The sequence below is a fragment of the Agelaius tricolor genome, unplaced genomic scaffold (assembly GCF_023055355.1).
Source record: "Agelaius tricolor isolate 1412-34295 unplaced genomic scaffold, bAgeTri1.0.p SCAF_6, whole genome shotgun sequence".
Classification (NCBI taxonomy): domain Eukaryota; kingdom Metazoa; phylum Chordata; class Aves; order Passeriformes; family Icteridae; genus Agelaius; species Agelaius tricolor.
Window position 1 is genome coordinate 32,246,239 of NW_027269266.1, and position 21,644 is coordinate 32,267,882.

The 21,644-nt window shown below is 36.1% G+C and overlaps 1 protein-coding gene across 1 annotated transcript in view; it reads right to left on the reverse strand.

Moving 5' to 3' along the window:
* HIBADH (3-hydroxyisobutyrate dehydrogenase) overlaps positions 1-21,644 on the reverse strand; it is an 85,889-nt gene that overhangs the window by 50,057 nt on the left and 14,188 nt on the right. The window contains exon 4 of the mRNA XM_071429249.1: positions 20,297-20,418. Within this exon, the coding sequence (XP_071285350.1) occupies positions 20,297-20,418 (122 nt within the window). The remainder of the gene's footprint in view (positions 1-20,296; positions 20,419-21,644) is intronic.

Consider the following 21,644-nt stretch of genomic DNA (forward strand, 5'->3'; position numbering starts at 1 on the left):
TTTGAGATCCCAAAGTTGTTACTGACAAACTGAAAATCTATTAATTCTCCTTTCTATAAAATTTTTATAGTAGCAACACATAGTAGCAACAAACATTATTTCACTACAGAATCATTAATGCAATAGAAATAATTCAGCAGGAACATAAGGTGTATGCTACTACAATTACTGTCATTTTATGGCTTCAATACATATTTGTGTTGAAGGTTGAATGCAGTAAACACATGAGAGAATATCTTATTACCCAATAACACACACAGTCAGCTACCTCATTGGCATTATAAAATGGTTATTTTAAGTTCTTGTTGTTGTAAGGAAATTTTACGCATTTTGTTGTTCATTTTATTGGGCCATTTCTGATATATAAGGTAGGGCAGTGTAAGATAAGAGAAAAGAACACAGATATAAATATGCACATGCATACTATTTAGCATGTCCTATCTACTAGCTCCTGAAAGGTATATAGTCCATAGGCAAGAACTTTAAACAGTTTATGTACATTATAACTTGCTTTAAACATTATTTCTGAAGTCATTAAAAAAGTCAAAATAGGAACAAGCAATGATGTATTTAAGAATTCAAGACTGAGTGTTTTCAGCTTACTGGCTGTCACCTCATTTAACAGGTACTTTATTTTAAAGAAAACAAACAAACAAAAAATACCCAAAGCATTTCTATCAGTCACATTGTTTACAAACCAGTAGAGAACAGAAATACATGCTTTTCCAGGATGTGTATTATTCCTCCATTAGAGGAAATTCCTCACCTGTTGCTCTAACAAGTTAGGTTCTTTTCAGCTTTTTTAATAGAGTAATAATCTGAAACAGACAACAAAACACACACATAAAAGATCTTGTCTGACAACTTCCCTTCTTTCCTTCTTGTCCATTGAGGTGGGCCACAAGAAGACCATTAAAGAATTAGGATTTTATATTCCTGTTGCTCTTGAATACTCCAATAGCAGTGCTTCCCTCACTGTTCAACATTGCTATCACTTGCTTCACAAATGCTTCAGCCTACACCCCACTTCCCCACAGAAGAGCTTTTCTTATCAGTTATTCAGTGTCCAGGCAGGGAGAAGTTCTGCAATCTTGTCACACTTCATCTGGCCAGGCACAGCCCTGAGCAAAGGTAAGGTATAACAACAGGACAAAGACTTCTGAAATGAGTAACAGGACTGATGTTTGAGAAGTTCCCACACTTCTTGTTCTTCCCACACTGCTCTTACCTGTTCTCAGTCCTGCTTCATTATACCTCGTAATCTCTTTATTTAATTTACACCCAAGTTTTAAAATGGTAATTCTCTAATCCCGGAAAATGCTAAATATAGTGCTCCAAGGCCTGTACTTCAAAGCTTGAGGATGTTTCTTAAAAAAGCAGCTTAAATTTCTTCCTCTATATTTACTTCCAAGCAGGTATGAGCTGGAGTAAAAACCAGGGGTTAGAAGCTTCATGTGTTTATCATTAGTGTGGTCTCTTTATTTTGCCACTAACTAGTGGGGTTTTTTCAATGAAATAAAATTTAATTTTGTTTTTATTTTAGTAGTACATCCAATATATCTGCTACAAATCTGAGACTTTTTTGGAACACACAGGCATTTTTCCTCCTTATGAAAAGGTCTTTCTGTACCTTTTGAAACTTCATGTTAAAACAAAATATTACTAGGAACATATGCACATCCTTTCTACACATGTAGATATACCTTAAAACTCCCAAATTTTTTACAATAAAGCAGTCAAACTTTTTTAAAATTTTCTAAAGACCATGTGGTACATATTTAAGCATTTCTATTTTTAGTGACTGAAGCTAAAGCTATTCACAAACAGAAGGATGAAAATAACATAAGTGTCTATGTAGGAAATAACTCTTATGAAGTTTAAAGCAGTAAGAACACAAATACTATAAAATCTAGGCACTCTAAAATGATGGTAGCTGTGATTATAGTAATCGAGCACTCCCATTATATACTTGTATTGAATTTGCTACTTTGAAAAATAAGATTCTCAAACTGTTTTAAAAACAGGTAAAGCGATACACAACAGTGCCATGGTTTTGACAGACTAGGTATACACATACACACATTACTCATGTCAAATGAAAAGTCCAAGGGAATTTATGTTTTCTGAAGATATTAAAAGACATTTTATTACCGTGTTCTTATCCTTTCTTTCCCCATTCCCCAATTTTTATCTAGCTACCTCAAGAGATGCATCCAATCTTAAATGGATACTAATTTTTCTACGTGTTTTTTCCTTTGTCTAGACATTCTTGTTTTCATTTCTGTGCTGTGAATCCTATAGCAGCTCTCAGCAGAAGTGGTGTCACACTGAATGGAACCATAGACAGGGAATCGAAGCTCTGTTATGGTGAAACAGGTCTAAAAGCAAACTGCTTCAACTTACAGAGATTCTTTCCTCAGCAGCCATTATTTTTAATGAGGCCAGTTTACTTCAGGAATCTTGGCAAAAACCAGTCATTTACTCTAGTCCTAGAGCAATGACTGCGAACTGGGCAAATACAAAGATTACATGCGATGTAAAATCTGCATGTGCATATCATTACAGAAAAACCCATGATGTGCTGGGAAAGGGGCCTGTCAAGCTATCGTGTTTGGTAATGAAAATAACAGTTTTATTCCAAACTAGTGTACTGTATCAGATTTGATAGAACAAGTGTTAACTAAACATCATGCTTAAAAGCTTTGATGAGAAAATCTAACACGTTAAACTAAGAAACAGTTCAAGGACAGCAGGAGGCAATTCCAGAACACAGGCGCAATCTATAAAGGCAAACTACCACAGCTTTTTGATGTTAAGTAAGTAGCAATATCAGTATACAACAAAGCTTAGAGGCAGACTGTTGTATCAAGTTTAAAAGTTTAATATCCAGGGTCAAAAGCCTCAATTACCTATTCTACTAGATTTCTTAGTGAAGAAATCAGAGTTAAAGTATGATTTACCGAAAGCATTACCTAAATTACCACATGGGGTTTTGCTTATTCCCTTAGCATATGAATTTTTAGTATCATAGTTATGCTGTGTCTCAGATACTCAGACTACAGCAAAACACGTATGTTTGGATTTCGACGAGGTGGGAGGCCAGAGACACTTACTTTGAAAACATATACATTCCTTAAAATGGGTTATGCCCATTTAATGGCCTAAGAAAAAGGGCACCAGCTCAAGAGGACTGGCACTTAGTAAAACTGTGGATAAATTACTGCATTAGCACTTTACATTCATACCTTTCAGGAGAAAGCATAAAAGTATATATCCAAAAAATACAAAATACAAAACTGGGGGGAAAAAATCCTCCTTAATCAAAATAGAGATTTATTATGGACGTGACAATGTTGTTGTATTAAATTTATCAAACATGATACATGTTAATAGCTATTTAATTTAATTGGTGAAATATGAATTTCAAGTTATTTTTCATGGGTATGTGCTTTCTTTTGTCCATTTATAAGAGAATGGAGGGAATGATTAAATGGGTAATTCAAAATTGATAATGGGAAATAGAAGAATGATATCTTTTTGAGGCAAAAGAGAAAAAAAAACCCCAACTTCATAATTGTACTTTTCCATCTAATTGTACTTTTTCATCATCTCTATCTAGAATACAACAAGATTTCATTGCACTGGATACAGAAAACTACATGGATTATTCTATGTGTTCTTCTATGCCTGTCCATTCCATAGCTTTTCAGAAATTGTGATTTTCACTGTGGATGAACTTAAGATAATTCATTAACTAGGAACATAATTCTATTGCTATCATGTTACCATGATAGCATGTTACCAAAAAAAATGTTTTGTTGATACCCTGACATGACATCTTTAAAACTTCTACTGTTGCAAAAAAAAAAATAAATCTAGAATTAAATCCGTCTGGCTTTTAGCAATATTAAACATCATAATAAGATATTATAAATTAAGCTCTAATAATTACGGCATATTAATGGGGTGAAGGGAGGAAATGCCTCCCATACAAATCTTTATAAATTATAAATTGTCAATTTTGAGCAGGCTGGGCTGCAATGCCACCTGGTGGTTTCGAAAAAATAACAGGATGCTTTGAACAGTGCTTAACGGCTTGGAAAATATGCAATATTCTATTAAAATGCCAAACATAGCCACAATGTTTAAGTTAATAATTTGCACTTCTTGGCTAACAAGTCTTTTTTTCATTCTGTTGCTCCCAGTGCATGGTATTTTAAGTTTTAAAGTTCGCATGTCAAGATCCAACTTCAACTGGAATTTCACAATTGATTTCAGTTGTGAGTTGAACTTGCTGATGAGTATATTACACCGTAAAGGGTTGCACACATACACACAGGGTCTAAATCACACAATAAATGCCTAAAGTTGAAGTTTTCCCTACTTGGGGAAAAATCAAATACAGCAGAAGTCTAAAAGAAGGGTTACTGAAATGCTTTGTAAAATTACACTGTATAATTAATTCCATAGTAAGAACGTTTTTATGGTGTGTGTTGGTGACCTTTTATTACCATCAAGTTCACAATGCTGGTGGGCTGCCTTTTAATCCCTCCACAGACAAAGGCCCTAAATAAACACAGATCCCTTCCTGGGAAAAAGTCCTCTCTGGTTAAATGGTAAGGAAATGAGTAAATCATTAGTAATCTTTAAAGCCAAAGCTATAAACTCAAGTTACCTTAAGTTAAAATGAAAGTGTCCTGCAAGAGTTTCAAAGTTCTGTCACAGATAGAAATCTCCAGCTCTTGACTCCAGACTAGGCGCCAGCTGATAAACAAACAATTTAAGTCAAGAGCTGGAGAATTCCCAGCTTTTTCATTTAATGGCTTTGGCCAAGAGTATTTATTGCCTCCAGTTTTATTCTCACTTAGCTCTAAGAGGAAATTTAAACTCATCATTATCTTAAAGCCCCATATGGGCCACAGTCAGCTCACCTGATAGAGCTCCTTTTACTCTGCCTAAGTTCTACTCCCCACTAGAAGTGATGTAATAGTGTAAACTAATTAAATGTAGTTTTAGGCTGACTTTTTAATAGGCTAAATAAATTTTGTTCAATATGGTTTATATTCCCACTTGGGGCAGTAATGATTCCAAAAAGTTTAACTTTACAGTTTCCAGTCTAAACTACTAATAGTTTACTCCATAAAGGACAATTGAAACAAACAAACAAACAGTCTTCAGAACAAGGGCAACCAACTGTCAAAAGCAACTGCGTTGAAAATTCTTGTTATAAATTGATCCACTGGCACCAGAACATACACAGAATTGTGAAAAAGCAGACTGTGTGACAGTTCTGATATTTCAAACAAAACATTTCAGGAATGCAAGGACATATAGGTAATTAAAATTTGATGTTTAGTACTTGTTCTGTTTTTGGAATGAAAATAAACAAAGCTATGGAGCTGGAAATTAAATATTAACCAAGCATCCGTGGATTAGTCAAGATGTTGAATGTGGTGAGCAAGTCCAGCATGGAAATATTTTACTCTAACTCAAACAGGAAAGTATCACCATCCTGTGCCTCAGATGCCAGCTTCCTCATTCTTTTCTAAACATATATACTAGAGGAGGTTAGACTTCTTTAATACATATTCTAAAGCTTATTTCACCTCAGAGATTTTTAAATCCATCAAGATTTAGATTTAGCACTTTCCACCTCATGCCAGGCAACTCCTTCTAATAAAGCATATTTGTCCTGTATATTAGAAACTTTTCTGTTAAATAAATTCCACATTTGTCAGAAATGGAGAGTACTGTGCTTAGCAAGAAGTCTGACTACCATTCCTAGAGAGTTAACAGACGCCAAACTTGAAACCAGGATGTTGTATTCCCCTCCTCCAGGCCCCCTCCCCACAAAATACTTTCCTAACCTGACTTGGCTGAAAAAGCCAATTAATTGTTCCAGTGTCTGCCAAGACTTCTTATTCCTTTAAAAATGCGGATAGCGTTTGAGACAGCTGGCTATTCCAAACCCAGGTAACACCCCGAAATGTGGAAAGAATGAAGGAACACAAATTATGATTAGTATTTTAAATGGACTTCAAATGAAACAGACAATGGTATCTGCATTTCCAGCATGTATTATTTAAAATGAGCAACACCATGTCATAGATGCCTCTGCTACTCCACTGAGTATACGGAAGCAGATTAGTGTAAAGTCCATTAAAACATGTGGAACTAGTTCTGTCTTTGTTAGAAACTGATAGTACAGACACTGTGATGTCATGCAAAACACACACACATCAAGCAGCCACCAAATGACAGACAAGGACTCTTCTGAGCCTAAGCCATTGCAATCCCTATAGAAATTTTAGGTCAAGTTAAGGTCATGGCAAAGCAGAGAAAAGAAAACTTTATGACGAACCTTATGCCAAGTATTGGGCTTAGTATTAAGCAAAGAACTGTAATTAGATCCTTATTTACATTTCTACATGAATAAGAGATCTGAAATATAATACAGTACTAGGGAAAGCAGGAAAATAGTCCACAAAACTAATTTTGAAACATTTCTGCTCATTAAGAAGCTCAGACTAAGAAATTGCTGCTAACTGAGCTGTACATGGAGTCAATATAAGGAGCAGCAGTTATTTAAATTTGTTGACAGTGTTTTAATTATCATCAATTAAATACATCAGATTTATTGTATGTCTTAGTCCTGTAACTTCAAATTTAAGCCACAGGTTTTAATTTTTTGAAATAATCTCCCACTGAACTTAACTGGAACACTTTTGAAAGTGAAATGCTTGTACACTTGAAAATCCTTGTATAGTACAATTAAACACAGGTAAGTTAAGAGCCAGTATTAACAATTCCTAAATAGTGTGAAAAATTTCAGAGGTTTTCACAAATATATGAAAATTGAAACACAAAAAAGAAAATCAGAAGCTTTTTTTTGGGAGCATATTTACAACTTTCTGGCCATTTTTTAGTTTGTTTACTTTTGTCTGTTTTTTAAGGAAAAGAAAAATGTGAAAGCCCATGCGCAACACTTGCAAACAGGGTCTTCATGGATGAACTGTGACTTTGCAGCTTATTTTTTCCCTCCCAAAGCTTAATTTCCATGCAGTTTACTTAAATCCATAAAACCTATAGAGTTCTATCATCACAGTAAATACATATTCATCATGACAATTAAATTTCTTGGCTTCCCTAACAAGTATCTGACTGGGGAGGCAATGAAATGATGGTCTGCACAAACTAGGTCCAGAGTTCCAAGGTATTCAAGTGGTATTGCCCTCCAAAACCACATCAGCTTTGGAAGTTGAGATCCAATTGAAGCCACAGACAGAGGTGATCAAATGCAGGGAGTTACCTTCTTAGAAAGAGCTGTCAGTACAGGGGCACGTTCCAGTTAACTCTTGAGAAAGTTGCAAAGTGTCAGTAGTTTCAATAACCTACACCAGCATTAGGAACAGTTAAAACTCTTTGCTAAAGCCATTCATCAATAAAAGAAACACTCCTTTGAAACTGCAATCCATGCCATGTACTTACAGAAAAGTACCCTTCAGATAATAAACCTTCTCCAATTCTTCTTTCCCACCAAAAAACTGTATTTTGGTGGGAAGGGAGAATTGACTTTTTTTGTCATTGGAAATCCAGAGCAACACCTTGAATTTAGAAAATGTGTCTTTTTTATCGCCAGTGTGGATGTGACAGAGAATAAAGTGATAAGAGATTCAAAAATGCTCACTCCCAGCTCTGGCCTCATGAGAAACAGCAGTATCCCTACTGCTGAAGGGAGATGAAAAATGGACATTATTTCTTCTTCAATTAGAAGGTTAGGAAGTGAGGGACACAATTTAGAGTGAGTCAGCCATTGCTGTGCTGAAGATAGAGAAATAGAGCAGTAATGAAATGTAACAACTTGCAAAGCCTAAATACTTAGTTCTGTTTCAAGGTCATGTTTGCAGATGTGCTTTGAAAATAACCACAAAGTATTTTAACTCAATATGATCCCATTTCCAAGACAGGAGTATAAGTCATTGTACTAAGTTATATTTCAACAGAGTTTAAATAATATAGCAACAAGGTTAGCTGCTGGAAATAGCAAACAATAAAACCTTGAACTTAGATGTCACCAAATAAAAAAATCCCGTATGTTTAGTTGGGGATGAAGGATATTGCCAAATAAATGAAAGAATTAGCTTATAGTTGCATGAAAAGTCCAACGAAGTCATGCCCAGGATGTCAGTTCTACACAGTGCTTTGCAACATTGGAATTTAAAAGACAACAGCTCAGTAGTAAGACAGAGAGATTACACCACAGATTGTACACAGATTGAACAGACACCAAGGACACACCTCTTCAACTTGCACTAAATTCCCATTCAATTGGACAGACTAAAACAGATGTCTAAGTGTTATGTGCTGAATTGGACTTTGTAGATATGTTCTATTAAAGTATTTCTAATGATTTTCTTTGCCTTTACTATATATAGCTTATAGTTCTTGATCCTTAGCAATAAAGAGATACCAGGGAAAACATTATTAAAATATGTTTTGATAGTGACCAACTAATCACATGTCTTGTGATTATTTAAGCTTCTGTTTCCAGGTTCCAAAGCTGAAATTTGCAGGTTTTAATAAATACTGAACTTTTAGTCTTCCATGCTTTTCAGTGCTAATACCAACAAACTAAAAATTGACCAATAAAATTTAAAATGAGTTGTCCCTAAAACATTTAAGATTTGGAATGCCTGACCTATGAATTCATTAACCTCTGGAATTAGACAGAGGAAACCAAGATGGAGAAGACTTTCAAATACTTCAATGGGACCTAATGTTTTATGATGCAAAAAGCTGTTCGTATCTGCTGCCATAATTATACTTATGCTCCCCTTTTACCTTTTGCTAATAAAACAGAAGATAAAATATAACGAAGCATTTTCATTACTTGTCTGTCCAATCAGTAATCTGCATGAATTACCTGAAATAAAAGATCCCAAAAGGACGAATACACAAGAAGCTGCCAAACCACATATTCTCTCCCTACTTTGTTTTCCATTGACTAGCTTTTTCTTGTAATTCAATAGCAAAGGAAAAAACTAACAAACACTATTGTACTTCACTGCTTCTTGTGTAATGTGGTGAAAGAATTGACTCAGAAACTTGTTTTCTATTTTCAGCTGTATTATCTCGTCTAATAAAAGCTTCTACCTCTCTGTACACCATTTCCCTTCTTTGTACTCTTAAGTCACTGCGCAAAAGAACAGTGGTACTTCATTACTATGATTATTACTGAAACATTATAGATACCTATTATTCATGTGGCAAGAATTTAATTAGCATAATAATAGAGTACTGTGGCAAGATTTTCTGACTAAAAAAGTGTTGAAATCCTCTGTGGTTGAGCGTTCAGGGGCAAGGGAAAACGGCAACTCACGCCGCTTTTAGACTCTGACAATTACTGCACCCAAGTAGTAATTTACAGAGATCCCACAAGAAATGGCAGAGCCATAGGAAATGCCACTCTAAACCACATAGGGTTACATTTGACTGACAACTGCACTCAGCCCGTCTTTTTCCAATTAAGCTCCATCTGCTTCCTCGGTTGGACTGGTTGGCCTAAGGCCTCTCAACAGGACACCCATTGTATGTTACTTCATCCACTTCCCCAAAAGAGCTTTCTCTGCCAGAAGCCTGGGGATGCTTCCTCAAAGCATGTCATTGGGCAGGGGCAGGCGAGATGGGTGGGTGGACGAGCAGGAGTGGATGTGCTGCATGTGAGCATTGGCAGAAACCAGAAAAAGCATGGGCTTAGTACCTCCAACACATCCAAGGAAGGTTAAGTCCCTACAAATTAAAATAAAAAGCACCATTTTTCTTTCATTATATAGTCTGACCAAAAAGCTTCTGAAACCAAAATTAAATAGTGTGTTCCCGTCCACTCCCCAATGTACATACTCTAAAATAAATAATGGCCAAACTGATTTAAATGAGATTCTGTAGAAGAATTTGTGCTTGGATGAAAATGGCACATTTGAGCCTGAAGCAAAAGTAAAACCGCCAAGTTATAAACCTCTCAAAGGAAGGTTTATAATGGAAATGCCAACAGACCCTTAACTATAGTGGAGCTGTTAGGTGCCCATATATAAATAATTCTAGTTTTTGCGGTCACTTACGATAAATTAGATACAGTGCAAGTAGAAACAGTAGGGTTCTGATTCAGTAAACAGTAACAGCCAAGAGTGCATGTTTGGATTTTTAGACAAGTATAGCATAGATTTGATGCTGGCTCTGGAATGGAGTCTATAAGGACATTTGGACTTTTTTAAGTAGTAAGCAAGCCATATTCTGAATTCTTGAGGGCTTGTAAAATAAAAACCTCCTTAACAAGCTTTGCTGCCTACTGTTTCAATCTCCTAAGATTCCTTTACCCCAGTAACCAAAAAAATGCTCCATTCAAGATTGGTGTAATTGTCTACTAAAGAAAACAACATACTAAGTAAGTGCACATAGTCACATTTAGTGTTAAGAATTGCTAAGCATATTAATACAGAGGGAAAAAAAGTACCAGTGACCAAACAGTAACAGATTAACCAACTTCTTCTTTAATAGGTGTGCCAGTTTTGTAGTACTAATAGAAATGCTTTTCTATAGTTCAGCTTGTTCTGCAACTGGACTGATGCATTTAGGTGATCAAGTATTTTCATTTTGGTCCTGGGAGGAATTTGTTGCATTGTTTCACAGCAGTTAAGTCCCATGCCTTAAACTGATTTGTTGAGGCAGGGAGAGATGCTATTAGGGCTCTCTGCAGGAACTTCCATCTTGGACAGGGTGGGAGCCCTCTGAGGCAGCCAAGACTCAGGCGGAGGCTGTTAAGAGGATGCTCTATCTCAGGAACTCTCCAGCTTGCCAAATTCACATCAGTTTCTCATTTAGTGCTTCCGCTACAAAAACCTAGCACTGCCCCAGCCTCACCCCTAACTCCCCACTAATATAAATCCTAAGATGAGCATCTGCAGAAAGAGGAAAGTTAGACACACTCTTAGTTTACTATATAGGGCTCTACCACAACAGTGTTTCACTTGCTGATAACCTTCTGAAGGTTCCTTTCTTCAGCTGTCCTTCAACTTTTAAAAGAGGAAGGAAATTGCTGTTATTCCTGCACATGCGACACAAAATTATTCAAGACAAAAAGCATCTAGCTGCTACCAAATACTGCTTTCAGACAACTAGCAACTGTAGCAATTCTGGAAGTAGTTTGATCAGAAAAATGAAAAATGTTGGACCTCAGAAATCAACCGAGCTGGAACAGCTGACTATGTATAGTCATATGTCAGTGTCATAATGAAATCCACAATTTTAAGCAAACCCAAGAAATCTAGCACAAATGAAATACAAGCAGTATGCTCCTCAGCCAAAGCTAAAAGTCAATGTGACTTTTCTTATACTCCCTATGGCAAACACACTTAAGAGCCACAAGCCACACATTCCCACCATACATTATCAGAAAGCAATGGAAACATGGACTGAAAACAAAATGACAGCCAAAATTCTTTTACTGACTGCTTATGGTTAAACTATATGGTTACTGAGTAACTAGGATCATACACAGTTTGCAGCAACTCATTAAATAAAGCAAATGGATAATAATTACATGTCAGATTAGTTAATATTCCTGTCAACTTGCTAAGCTTCACATTAGAAAAAAAAACCTTAACCCTGTTAGTTTACCAGCAGACAAACACCATATCGGGACACTATCAATCATATACCACTATGTGGATTTAAAATACATAAAGAGTTTAAAGTGTTCCACAGTGTTTCACACTGTTCCCCCCATTTTACCACAAATAATTTAACATTCTTCCACAACACAGAATAATCAAAACACAACTGCTCACAGAACCAGGAATAGAAACAGAAGGTATGGCATCAGGGTAACATTTCTATGCATTACTCTGTTCCCATCAAGCCATCTCTTAATTTTCTCTTACAAAGAGCTACCGCTTAAAGCTGTTAAGGTTTATGAAATCCCACACAATGGGATTTTTTCCCAGCAAAACTACAGAAAATAAAATAAGTACCAAATTTTAAGGGTTAAAATTATAGGTCAAATACAGTGCAGTAAATAATTTTTTTCCCACTTCAGCTCCTATGTTGTGCTTGGCATGAAGAGAACTGTAGTTAAAAACTGTTTCTTCAGCTCCAGAACTGCAAGACTCTCCTCTGTTCTCCACTTTTCAGTAGACTGAAGTGGTGAACCAACAGGACTAAATACTGTTGGACAAACCAAAAGGTGAACATTTGAATAGTTTGTATGCTGAGAGCTGGATTCTAAATGCTTATTAATGGTAAAAGGCAGTACTCTTTCCCTTACTGTTTTATTTCATGATACAAACCATGGTTTTTTAAAATGTGGTTGAAGGAAGAAGGATTAGGAAATCTTGGTATTTCTATGTGCTCCCTGTGGATTAACCAGAGCTGTTCTGCTAAGGACACAAGCTCAATCTACTGAATGTCTCACAATGGGCAGTACTAACCTAAACACTGCAAATACGGAATAATTTTCAGGTATTTGTTTCAAGTGCAGAGGGATTACTTCTGCTGCACATTCTCCCCATTTTTATTCACACAATTTAAGACTCTTTTCAAAACATGAAGATGTCCTCCACTACAAGGCAACATTCTGCAATGATCCAGTGACTCAGAATGGCTCCGGATCATAGGATAATATTGTCATAAATAAACCCAAAACTTGGCCAACTCATCACTACGACTTTAAAAATTAAACACAAGGAACCCAGAATACTAGCAACATCCAGATGAGGGTCAATAGAAGATCAGCTTTCATTCCTACTCATCCTGGATTCAGCTATTTAGGAGATCAACAAGTGATCTACTTTCAAAAGCCTGTACTACTAGACAAGGTTAGCTGTCCCTGCCTGCAAAATTTACTCCATGTGGGTTTGTTTCTTTTCTTTTTTGCTCTTTAGTTTAAGTGTTTAAAGGGCCTTGAAAGGAGTGTTCTACAACAGAGAGCAGTTTGCACAAATGTGTCCTAAGACTTAAGATGTGTCCTAAGGTTCAGACACTTAGGATGCTAATGTTTCTTTCCACATGTCTAGTGTATAATCTGAAGATCTCCCTTGATGAATAAGAGACAAAATAAAACATGTAATTCTATATTGTGCCATGTCTTCAGTGGCCCAGTTCATTTAAATAAGTGTTGTGATTACCCCAGCTGGCAAAGAAGTACCATGCAGCCACTCGCTCATTCACCCCTCACCCTTCCCCAGTGGGATGGAGAGGAAAAACATAAAAAATTGTACAATCCATGTGTTGACATAAGAACAGTTTAATAACTGAAATAAAATATAATAATTCTAACAATAATATCAATAAAAATTTTTTAAATGGTGGTGAAAAGGGAGGCAACAAAAAGAGCAAAATAAAACCCAAGAACGACAAGTGATGCACAATACAGTTGCTCCACTGACTAACGTCCAGGCCAGTCCTGAGCAGCAATCAGCCCCTCCCAGGCAATTCCCCCAGTTTACATACTGAGCTGTATATGAGCTCTATGAGTTCTATGCATATGTATATATGAGTTCTATGCAAAGGAATATAACCCTTTGGCCAGTTCAGGTCAGCTGTCCTGGCAATGCTCCTTCCTGGCTTGGTGTGCAACTCCTTATTGACAGAGCATGGGAAACTGAAAGTCCTTGAAGTAAGCACTACTTAGCAACAACTAAACATCAATGTGTTATCAACCTTATTATCATTCTAAAACAAACAAAAAAAAATTACATTGTACCAGCTACTAGGAACAAAATTAACCCTATCCCAGCAGAAACCATTTAGTCAGGTTTCTGTGGGCTTTTAGGTTTTGTTCCAACAAACAAGAATTCCACACACAGACTGAAAAAATCTGTTTAAGGCAACACTGAATTACATGTACAACTGCTTTTTATTAAGATTCAGAGGAAAGTGCATTTTCCCAGTGGCACCTCTAAGGCTAGCAGCTGGTGGGGCTATCCCCATGGTGATGGGCACTGCGCAGGCACAGGGCACTCCCAGTCTGCTCTGTGCAGCGCCTTCCAGTTCGGACTTCCCGCTCTGGTGCGCCTGGTGCTGCGCTCACTGCTGACATCTGCACCATCCACATTCAGCACAGTGCAGAATCAGGACTCATATGGAGTCAGGGGATTATTAAGGTCTGGTGCTCATCATCCCCACTATCCTAAAAGCACAGGAATCACACTAGGTTGTTTTGGCTACGTGAAAAATACACGCTTTGAACAAGGCACTCGATTGAAAGAACAAAAAGAGAGAAAAAGAAGCCCACGAATGTTTAAAACCAAAACAAACTCAGTATAAAGCTTCAAAGTCATCACTTCATTCCAGAAACATTCCCAAACACCACCTGCAACCCCTTAACTTTAAACATTCCCTAGAAGAAGAAATCAAAAATTAAAAAATTATATTAAATTAACTTTTATTCTCTAGGACTTATGACAGGCTGGCATTTATAGATCTTTCTTACTCTGGGTATCTCAGAACATTTGACAGGAAGAGGCAGATACTAGCATTAAAGTATCCACAAACAAACAGAGCAGTTATTAGGAATGTGGTAACAGCTCACATGCAGCCGTGAATATTAGAACCATTTTTACTGAGAGAAAGGAATGTTGGCTATAACTCTGCAGTTATTCCTTACTCTTTTTCAAAGAGTGCCACAGGGATTTCTAACTTCCATCTGGACAGTTTTCCTTTAACTGTTTTTGAACACCATGTGTGAGAACACAACAGGATTGTAGACATTAGAGATGGAAAAGACCGATTAGATCATGTAGCCATCCTCCTGCCAGTCGTAGATTTTTCCCTACAGAATAGTTCCTAGCACTTTGCCCAGTACAGTTTAAAGCATGTTGAGATATTTGGCTTCAACCATCTCCTTTGGAAATTATTCCACAGTGTTTGAAGAATGTCGTTAGGACATTTTTCCTGGTAGACACGGCACACATTTTTCTTTCCTTAATGATTTCCAGCCTATTATTCCTGGTTATGTCCCATTGAGCCAGCCTGAATAACTCATCTTTACACCTTCGAATAAATGGAGACAGATATGTTTCTCTGCACATTGGTCACTATTTGGCCAGACTACACACAATTTTGTTGCCAAAATATACAATATGCTTTAATAAAATAATTTATTCCACCCTTTTAGTCATTGTAGGATTGTTGTCTCCACCCCAGTGAACATTTTTAGATGACTCTCAATAAATCTGTTTATTCCTTCTTACCTTCTGCTACCTTTTATTTTATTTTATAGAGAATGCTAAAGGCATAATAGGCTTACAGAAGAAAAATAGTCTTGCAAAGTCAGCACATAAGTAAACATACTACCCAACTCTTCTGAAACAGCAGCTGCTGCCAACAGAGATATTTGCACAAGGTTTATACTTCCTCCCCTCCCTGTGTCAAAATATACATCTTACCAATGTGTAAGATTTTCAAGATCTTCAGTTCTTTCTTCTCTCCAACAAAAGTGATCTATTAAACTAGTTTTATTTTGACAGACAAATATTGTTATACAATTTAAACCATAAGTTATCAGAAATCAGAAGCTTTTTACGTATCTCAGATTTCAAAATATTTCTTCATCCTCATTTCAGCTTCCTTAAATCAGTTCAGCCAATTCTTCCCTTTTTTGTCATCAGTTACTTTCTGCATTATTTTCTCTCATCTAAATTTCAGAAGAACTTGTAATATTTTTCACACTACCTTTAGTATTAAGGTTGTACATTGTAATTTCTACTACCATCCCTAAATCACACACTCTGCAAAAAATGAATATGATCAAATGCATTCAGCAAAAAATGTAAGCAGAGAAATTAAGAAAGATGTCAGGAACTAAAAAAAATACACAAGGCCTATAGTAACTGAGGAAGAGCAAAGCAAGTGAGGTAAAAGTATTATGCTCAGTACCAGGAACACAGAACATCGTGGCCATTCGGAGCACACACATTTGGGCTTCAAAAATAAAGCATAAAAACATAAATCCAGAATCTATAATGGAGCAAATACTACTATGCATTTAGATGTTTTTTCTTGCCAAGAACACCTACTATTGAGTGGGATAGGTCAGAATTATTAGTTCTAAATTCATGAACCTGCTCTATCTTTATAGTGTTTCAAGGATCCTAACAGATCCAATCACTGCATTACCAGATCAGAAAGCCAAAACCACACCAAACCTCTATACCACTGAATTCAGAACATTCCTTATTTCATTCTTTGTGTTTATTAAAAAATACATGATGTCTCAAATTAGAGATTTTGAATTAACCCACCAACTTTTCCTCTCCCATGAAGTCATAAGATTGCACTTCTCTAAAGGTGCACAAAGCTAAAGAAAAAAAGCAGACACAACTTAATGAAGACAGTTCAAGTAGCTCTACCAAGGCTCCCCAACAAAGACAGGTTTATTAAATCAGTTTAATTCTGGCAAAGATATTGATTATGCATCTTTATTACAACAGAATTTACAAGCTAAGAGATGCCATGTTTGAACTACTCATTTGTATTTCCTATCTTTTAGTCTAGTCTGAAGGAGTCTTTCAAATAATCTTTGCAAATATTGGTGTGCATAAAGTTTTAGCTCCTCTGCTCCCCTTGGAAAAGGCACAGCACAAAGTGCCTTCAATGTTCAAGTAAGAGAAACACATAACTCGCTTCTCCTATATTAGGAAAGTGCCCTTTCTAAGAAAAAGGAAAAAAAAATCTGGTATCCTGAAATATATTGCTCTTTATATAATAAATAAAATAAAGTATCTCCAGAGTGTTTCAGAGTGTTTCTAAGATTTTTTTTTTACCTTTGCTCCATATTAAGTAGAGATCTGGCCAAGCAGGGAGTAAATCTGCAATGAACCATCAAGGACTCATATTGTACTTTACATTATCAGTGACCTGAAGTCTTAACTTGTCAGTCTTACTACTACTACTGTTTCCATCACTTTATGATCACCTGAAGTTTATGGAAGCAGTACTCTAAGATGAAGCAGTTTGAAATGACAGCTGGAATAGAAACTACAACCTCTTCTAGCCACCTCCAATGCACAGTTTCTAAAAAAAAAATCTTTTATTCTACTCTTTATTACCATTTTAGCATGACTACAGTTCTCTATATGACAGCTGTTATTAACAATTAGCAGTCTGACTTTTTAACTGACTACTCTCTTGTCTAAAGGATACAGTCAGGAGGAAGATCTAAAGTTTCATTATCAGATCTTAAAGAAACCAGACTTATAAAAGAGTTGAAAATCTTTTTTCATACCTCCAAAACCAGAAAAACAAATCAAGTTGTCACATCTTTTTGTGAAGTTCCAGTAGAATGCACTACAATGTACTTTGAGCAGATACAAAGCTGATAAAATTTTAATACTCAGTGGAAGGGGAAAGAAGTTGAAAAGGTTGTATCTGAACACCAACAATGCTTACAACATAGAAAGAATTACATTAGAAATTAAAAAAAAAAATTAGCCAATGTACTTTAGGAAATTAATATCTTGTATACTGACTGAGTTAGAGAGAACTATTACAGCAGTCAGTAAAGCCACTAGTGAAATTAGCTCTGGATTATGAGGTGAGAATCTGTATCATACTTCTACTGAAATCAGTGGGAGGACAAATTTGACACAATTCTTGAAGGCTAAATTTAGATCCTGTACTTAGCCAGTAGAATCTTGTGCCAACAGGAGTCAGTTTTAAATATGCTTCTGAGATAATGTGTGCCTTAAAATACTTTTATACATACCAAGATGAAGAACCCAAACTTTGCAAAGAGATAATTTTCCTGTCTAGATTCAAACAAACAAACAAACAAACATGGATTTTGAAGATGTTTCTCCATTTCTCCCATGCTCACAAAGAGGTCACAAACCACGGCAGCACTGGGAACCATGACACAACTTTCTCATGTGGACCTGCAAGAGATCCTAATCCCAGGCTAAAGCGATTGCTATCTCTAGACAGCATTAGCAGCATAATCTGCATGCAACCATGGGGATGAGAAGTATTTTCTGAAGTCACTTAATACAAAATAATACTATAGTGACTTGATTCATCAACTCCTATTTAATGGGTCCTGACTGTAAGCTGCAAGTAAATGCTGTAGGCCAATCATATGAAGAAGACAGCATTAAGTTGGCATGAAGGCCCATCTGAAAAAAGATCAAGAGAAAGAATCTTTTGGGGGCAAGACTGCAAACAAGCCACTAAAATCTGGCCCTAATGTTATGCCCAAAGATTATTCATTTGCAATGTCAGAACAGGATTAAAATCACTGCTCTCTCTCCCTAGAGTTTATAGACCAAGCAATTTTCAAAATATTATTCAGTTTGTGAATTTGTTCACAGTGAATGAATGTTAACATCAGGCAACACCCAAATACCTAAAAACACAAGTGGAGTTGTCTGCCAATAACAGCTAGTAAACAGATAGCTCTAAAGAGGACAGTTCAGGCATGCTGCTTTCTCTTCCTCCTCCCTATGTCCCACAAACCCTCTCCTTGAAATTCCTGCCAACTCTATTGCATTGCACAGCAACAGCATAGTGCCTGCCAATTTCTGGAGAGCCGAGCATACTTCTCCATTTAGTGTTTTGTCTGAAGGCCAACAATGCAGTCAGGACATAAAAAAATACCCCAAAGACTTGATGTGTTAGGTACTGAAAGATGGAAATAACAAAGCATAGCATTAAAGGTTTTTTCCAACAGACCTAACTTCTCCACATTTCTAGCAAGTGCCCACTTTAAACATGATTTGTACAGAGCACTCCTTGGGCTTCACAAATATATTAAGGACTAGAAAGTTAAGTCTATTCTTTCCCCCTTATACAGGATATCCCTCAATCTGTAACTGACACTAGTCACCATTCAGATAAACCACTAACACCAAAAAAGCCATCTGTATTCATACCAGTCAGCTATATGTTATCACATTAACTCTGTCTTGGCCTTACCATCTTCTCAGGGAACAAAAACCCCTAAACAACTAAAGTTGCTTCGGAATCAAACTTTTCCTTTTCTTCTTTGTGGTTATAGTCAGACTTACACCAAAAACTTAAAGATAAAAATAAATGATAGACATTTCTAAAAGGTAAGTAATTCCTTCAGTAAAATAACAAACTTGGCAGAAAGGGATTGAAGAAAACAACATAGAAGTAGGTCAGAATTGCCCAACTGATAAGCAAAAGGCCATGCTGTGTTTAAAAAGAAGGATCAGAGAGATACATAATCTGCCCACAATACAATTTTTCTGTGGTTTTTCTTCCCAGGCTGATTACCTATCTAGCTTTATAAAAGAGAAGTAACATTCTGGCTGGGAAGCAAGAATCTTGTCTTCTCCATTATATTCTTCAATATCACCTACCTGGATCTGCCTACTTTCTGTTCACAATAGAATTTGGATGAAAATTTTGGCTTCTAGTATGTAGTCAAATCTTGCCTTAGTTCCCAGTTGAAAATTAAACAGATTGTTAGTTTTTGCTCATCACTGATATTCATCAGGAAAATAATGAATTCTTAAAATGCCAGTTACCTTAACTTTTAGACCGGACTGTAAAAACCTTAAGATTGTCACACATAAAATGAGGTTTCCTCACCTTCTAATTTCAGGTATTTTGGAGAAGAATTCAACAATAGAAAGGACTAGTTATGGTTTTGTTTTCAAAACATTAATTTTATGTTTCTGCTCTCCTCTGTCCACAATTTGAGAAGTCTTTCCTGCTCTGTATTATTTCTTACAAGAGACTAAATACTCAGAGATCAATAGTTAGCAACTTTTAAGAATAGACAATTATCGCCCACATTCGTCAGTTGTTATAAAACCAGACAAATCTCTGATTTCTTTTGATAAAGACATCTTACATTCCTCACTTCATTATCTTCTTTTAATTAAAAAGAAGATAATGAAGTGAGGAATATAAGATGAAAAAGCAGCAGAACTGCTTAATGACAACCAGTTTTTCCCTAACAGGAAGAAATAGATGGAGGGTAAAGGAATGTGAGCAACTGCACAAAAATGCAACTTTATGAAAGAAGTTAAATTAAAAGGACCACTGTACCATACCCAAGAAAGCTGTTTCTCCAAGCATAACACAAAAATGTACACCTAAATCCTAAAAATACTCCTGTTATACATATCTGTAATGCAATTAAACAACAACAAATCAGAATACTGTACATATAGCAAAGAAAAGCAACTTATAGCAACAAGGGTACAAATTGGTGACTGAAACTGCAAACAAAGAGACAACTTGTCCAATATGAGGTAAACTGCTAATGAAGTCTTACCTCCAGAAACTGGGGCATCCATGAAAACTGCTCCTGTACTTTCAGCAGCTTTGGCTAATTCTTTTGAAACTGCTGGATCTATAGTGCTGGAATCTATTAGCAATGAGCCTTTCTTCACTTTCCTAAAATAAAGATTTATTATTATAATTATAATTATCATTATTATTTCAGAAGATATTTGCAACTATTACCGTGGCACTGGCTTCCACCAGCATGACAAAGGTGCAGACATTTTTTGGTACACTAGTAAACATAAAGTTTTAAACCTTATTGAGCAAGATCTGCTTAGTATGTATACTGCAGTTTTGAACCACTCAAAGCTAAATAAAAGCTGAACACAAAAAAGGATATTCTTCTAAACACTATTAAAAAAACTTACACAAAAAGGTTGCACTAGGAAAATCTTCTGTTACACAAATTGAGCGGTATATATTATAGAGATCACCTAAGATGCATTCTAAGCAACTGCTGATACTGCCTAAAGTTTAATAAATAACAATAAAAAGTTCTTTTTATATATACAGTATCTTAAGTTCTTATATCAGAATGGTCTGATTGCATTATTTTAATCATTCTACAATTTGCTCTACATAAAGACCATAACTAAAACCACAAAAGCCAACTGAAGATTTGAAGTGAAGCATGGAGAAAAATGTTTTCCCACTGATAGCCAATACATTTAGGCAGATCTGTATTTCAAACTGTAGATCACAGAAAGCTCTTTATTTGATAAAAAACCACGGTAAAATTTTTGAAATTTAAAAAATGTTAACTTTTTTAATGCCCTCCACAACAAAAAAGTTGATTTTTATCCCTCTTTCCATTGAATTGCACCATGATTTCAAGTCCACCTGACCAGCAATGACCATGAAATCGAACACCAGAATTTTTCAGTCATAAAAACGTGTCCCATTTAAAGATACTCGTGACAGGTAAAGAGATCTACTGCACCTTGCATGCTGTTGGCAGTACAGTGGATTTCACTTAATTGAATTACCCAGATTGCTGGAAATAGTCTCTCAATATATACATACATTGTGACCCTACTGGAACTCCAGAGTCAAACAGTTCCACATACACATAACTCATCCCTTGTGCAGCTGCAGTGAGTTTGAACACATGCAAACAAAAACCAGCATAGCAGATAAGGTACTCCATCATCTCCCCTTAATGCTCAGAAGAAGGCACGGTGGCACAGGCTCCTTGGTAACACAGTGGGATGACTGACTCAACCCTTAAACACTTCACATTATTGATATTTTCTTGTGTAAAGCTTTAAAAACGTCAGAAAATTATGAAAATCAAACCAGTCAGCAAGGTCCAGTCACCCAGAGCCACAATTATTCAC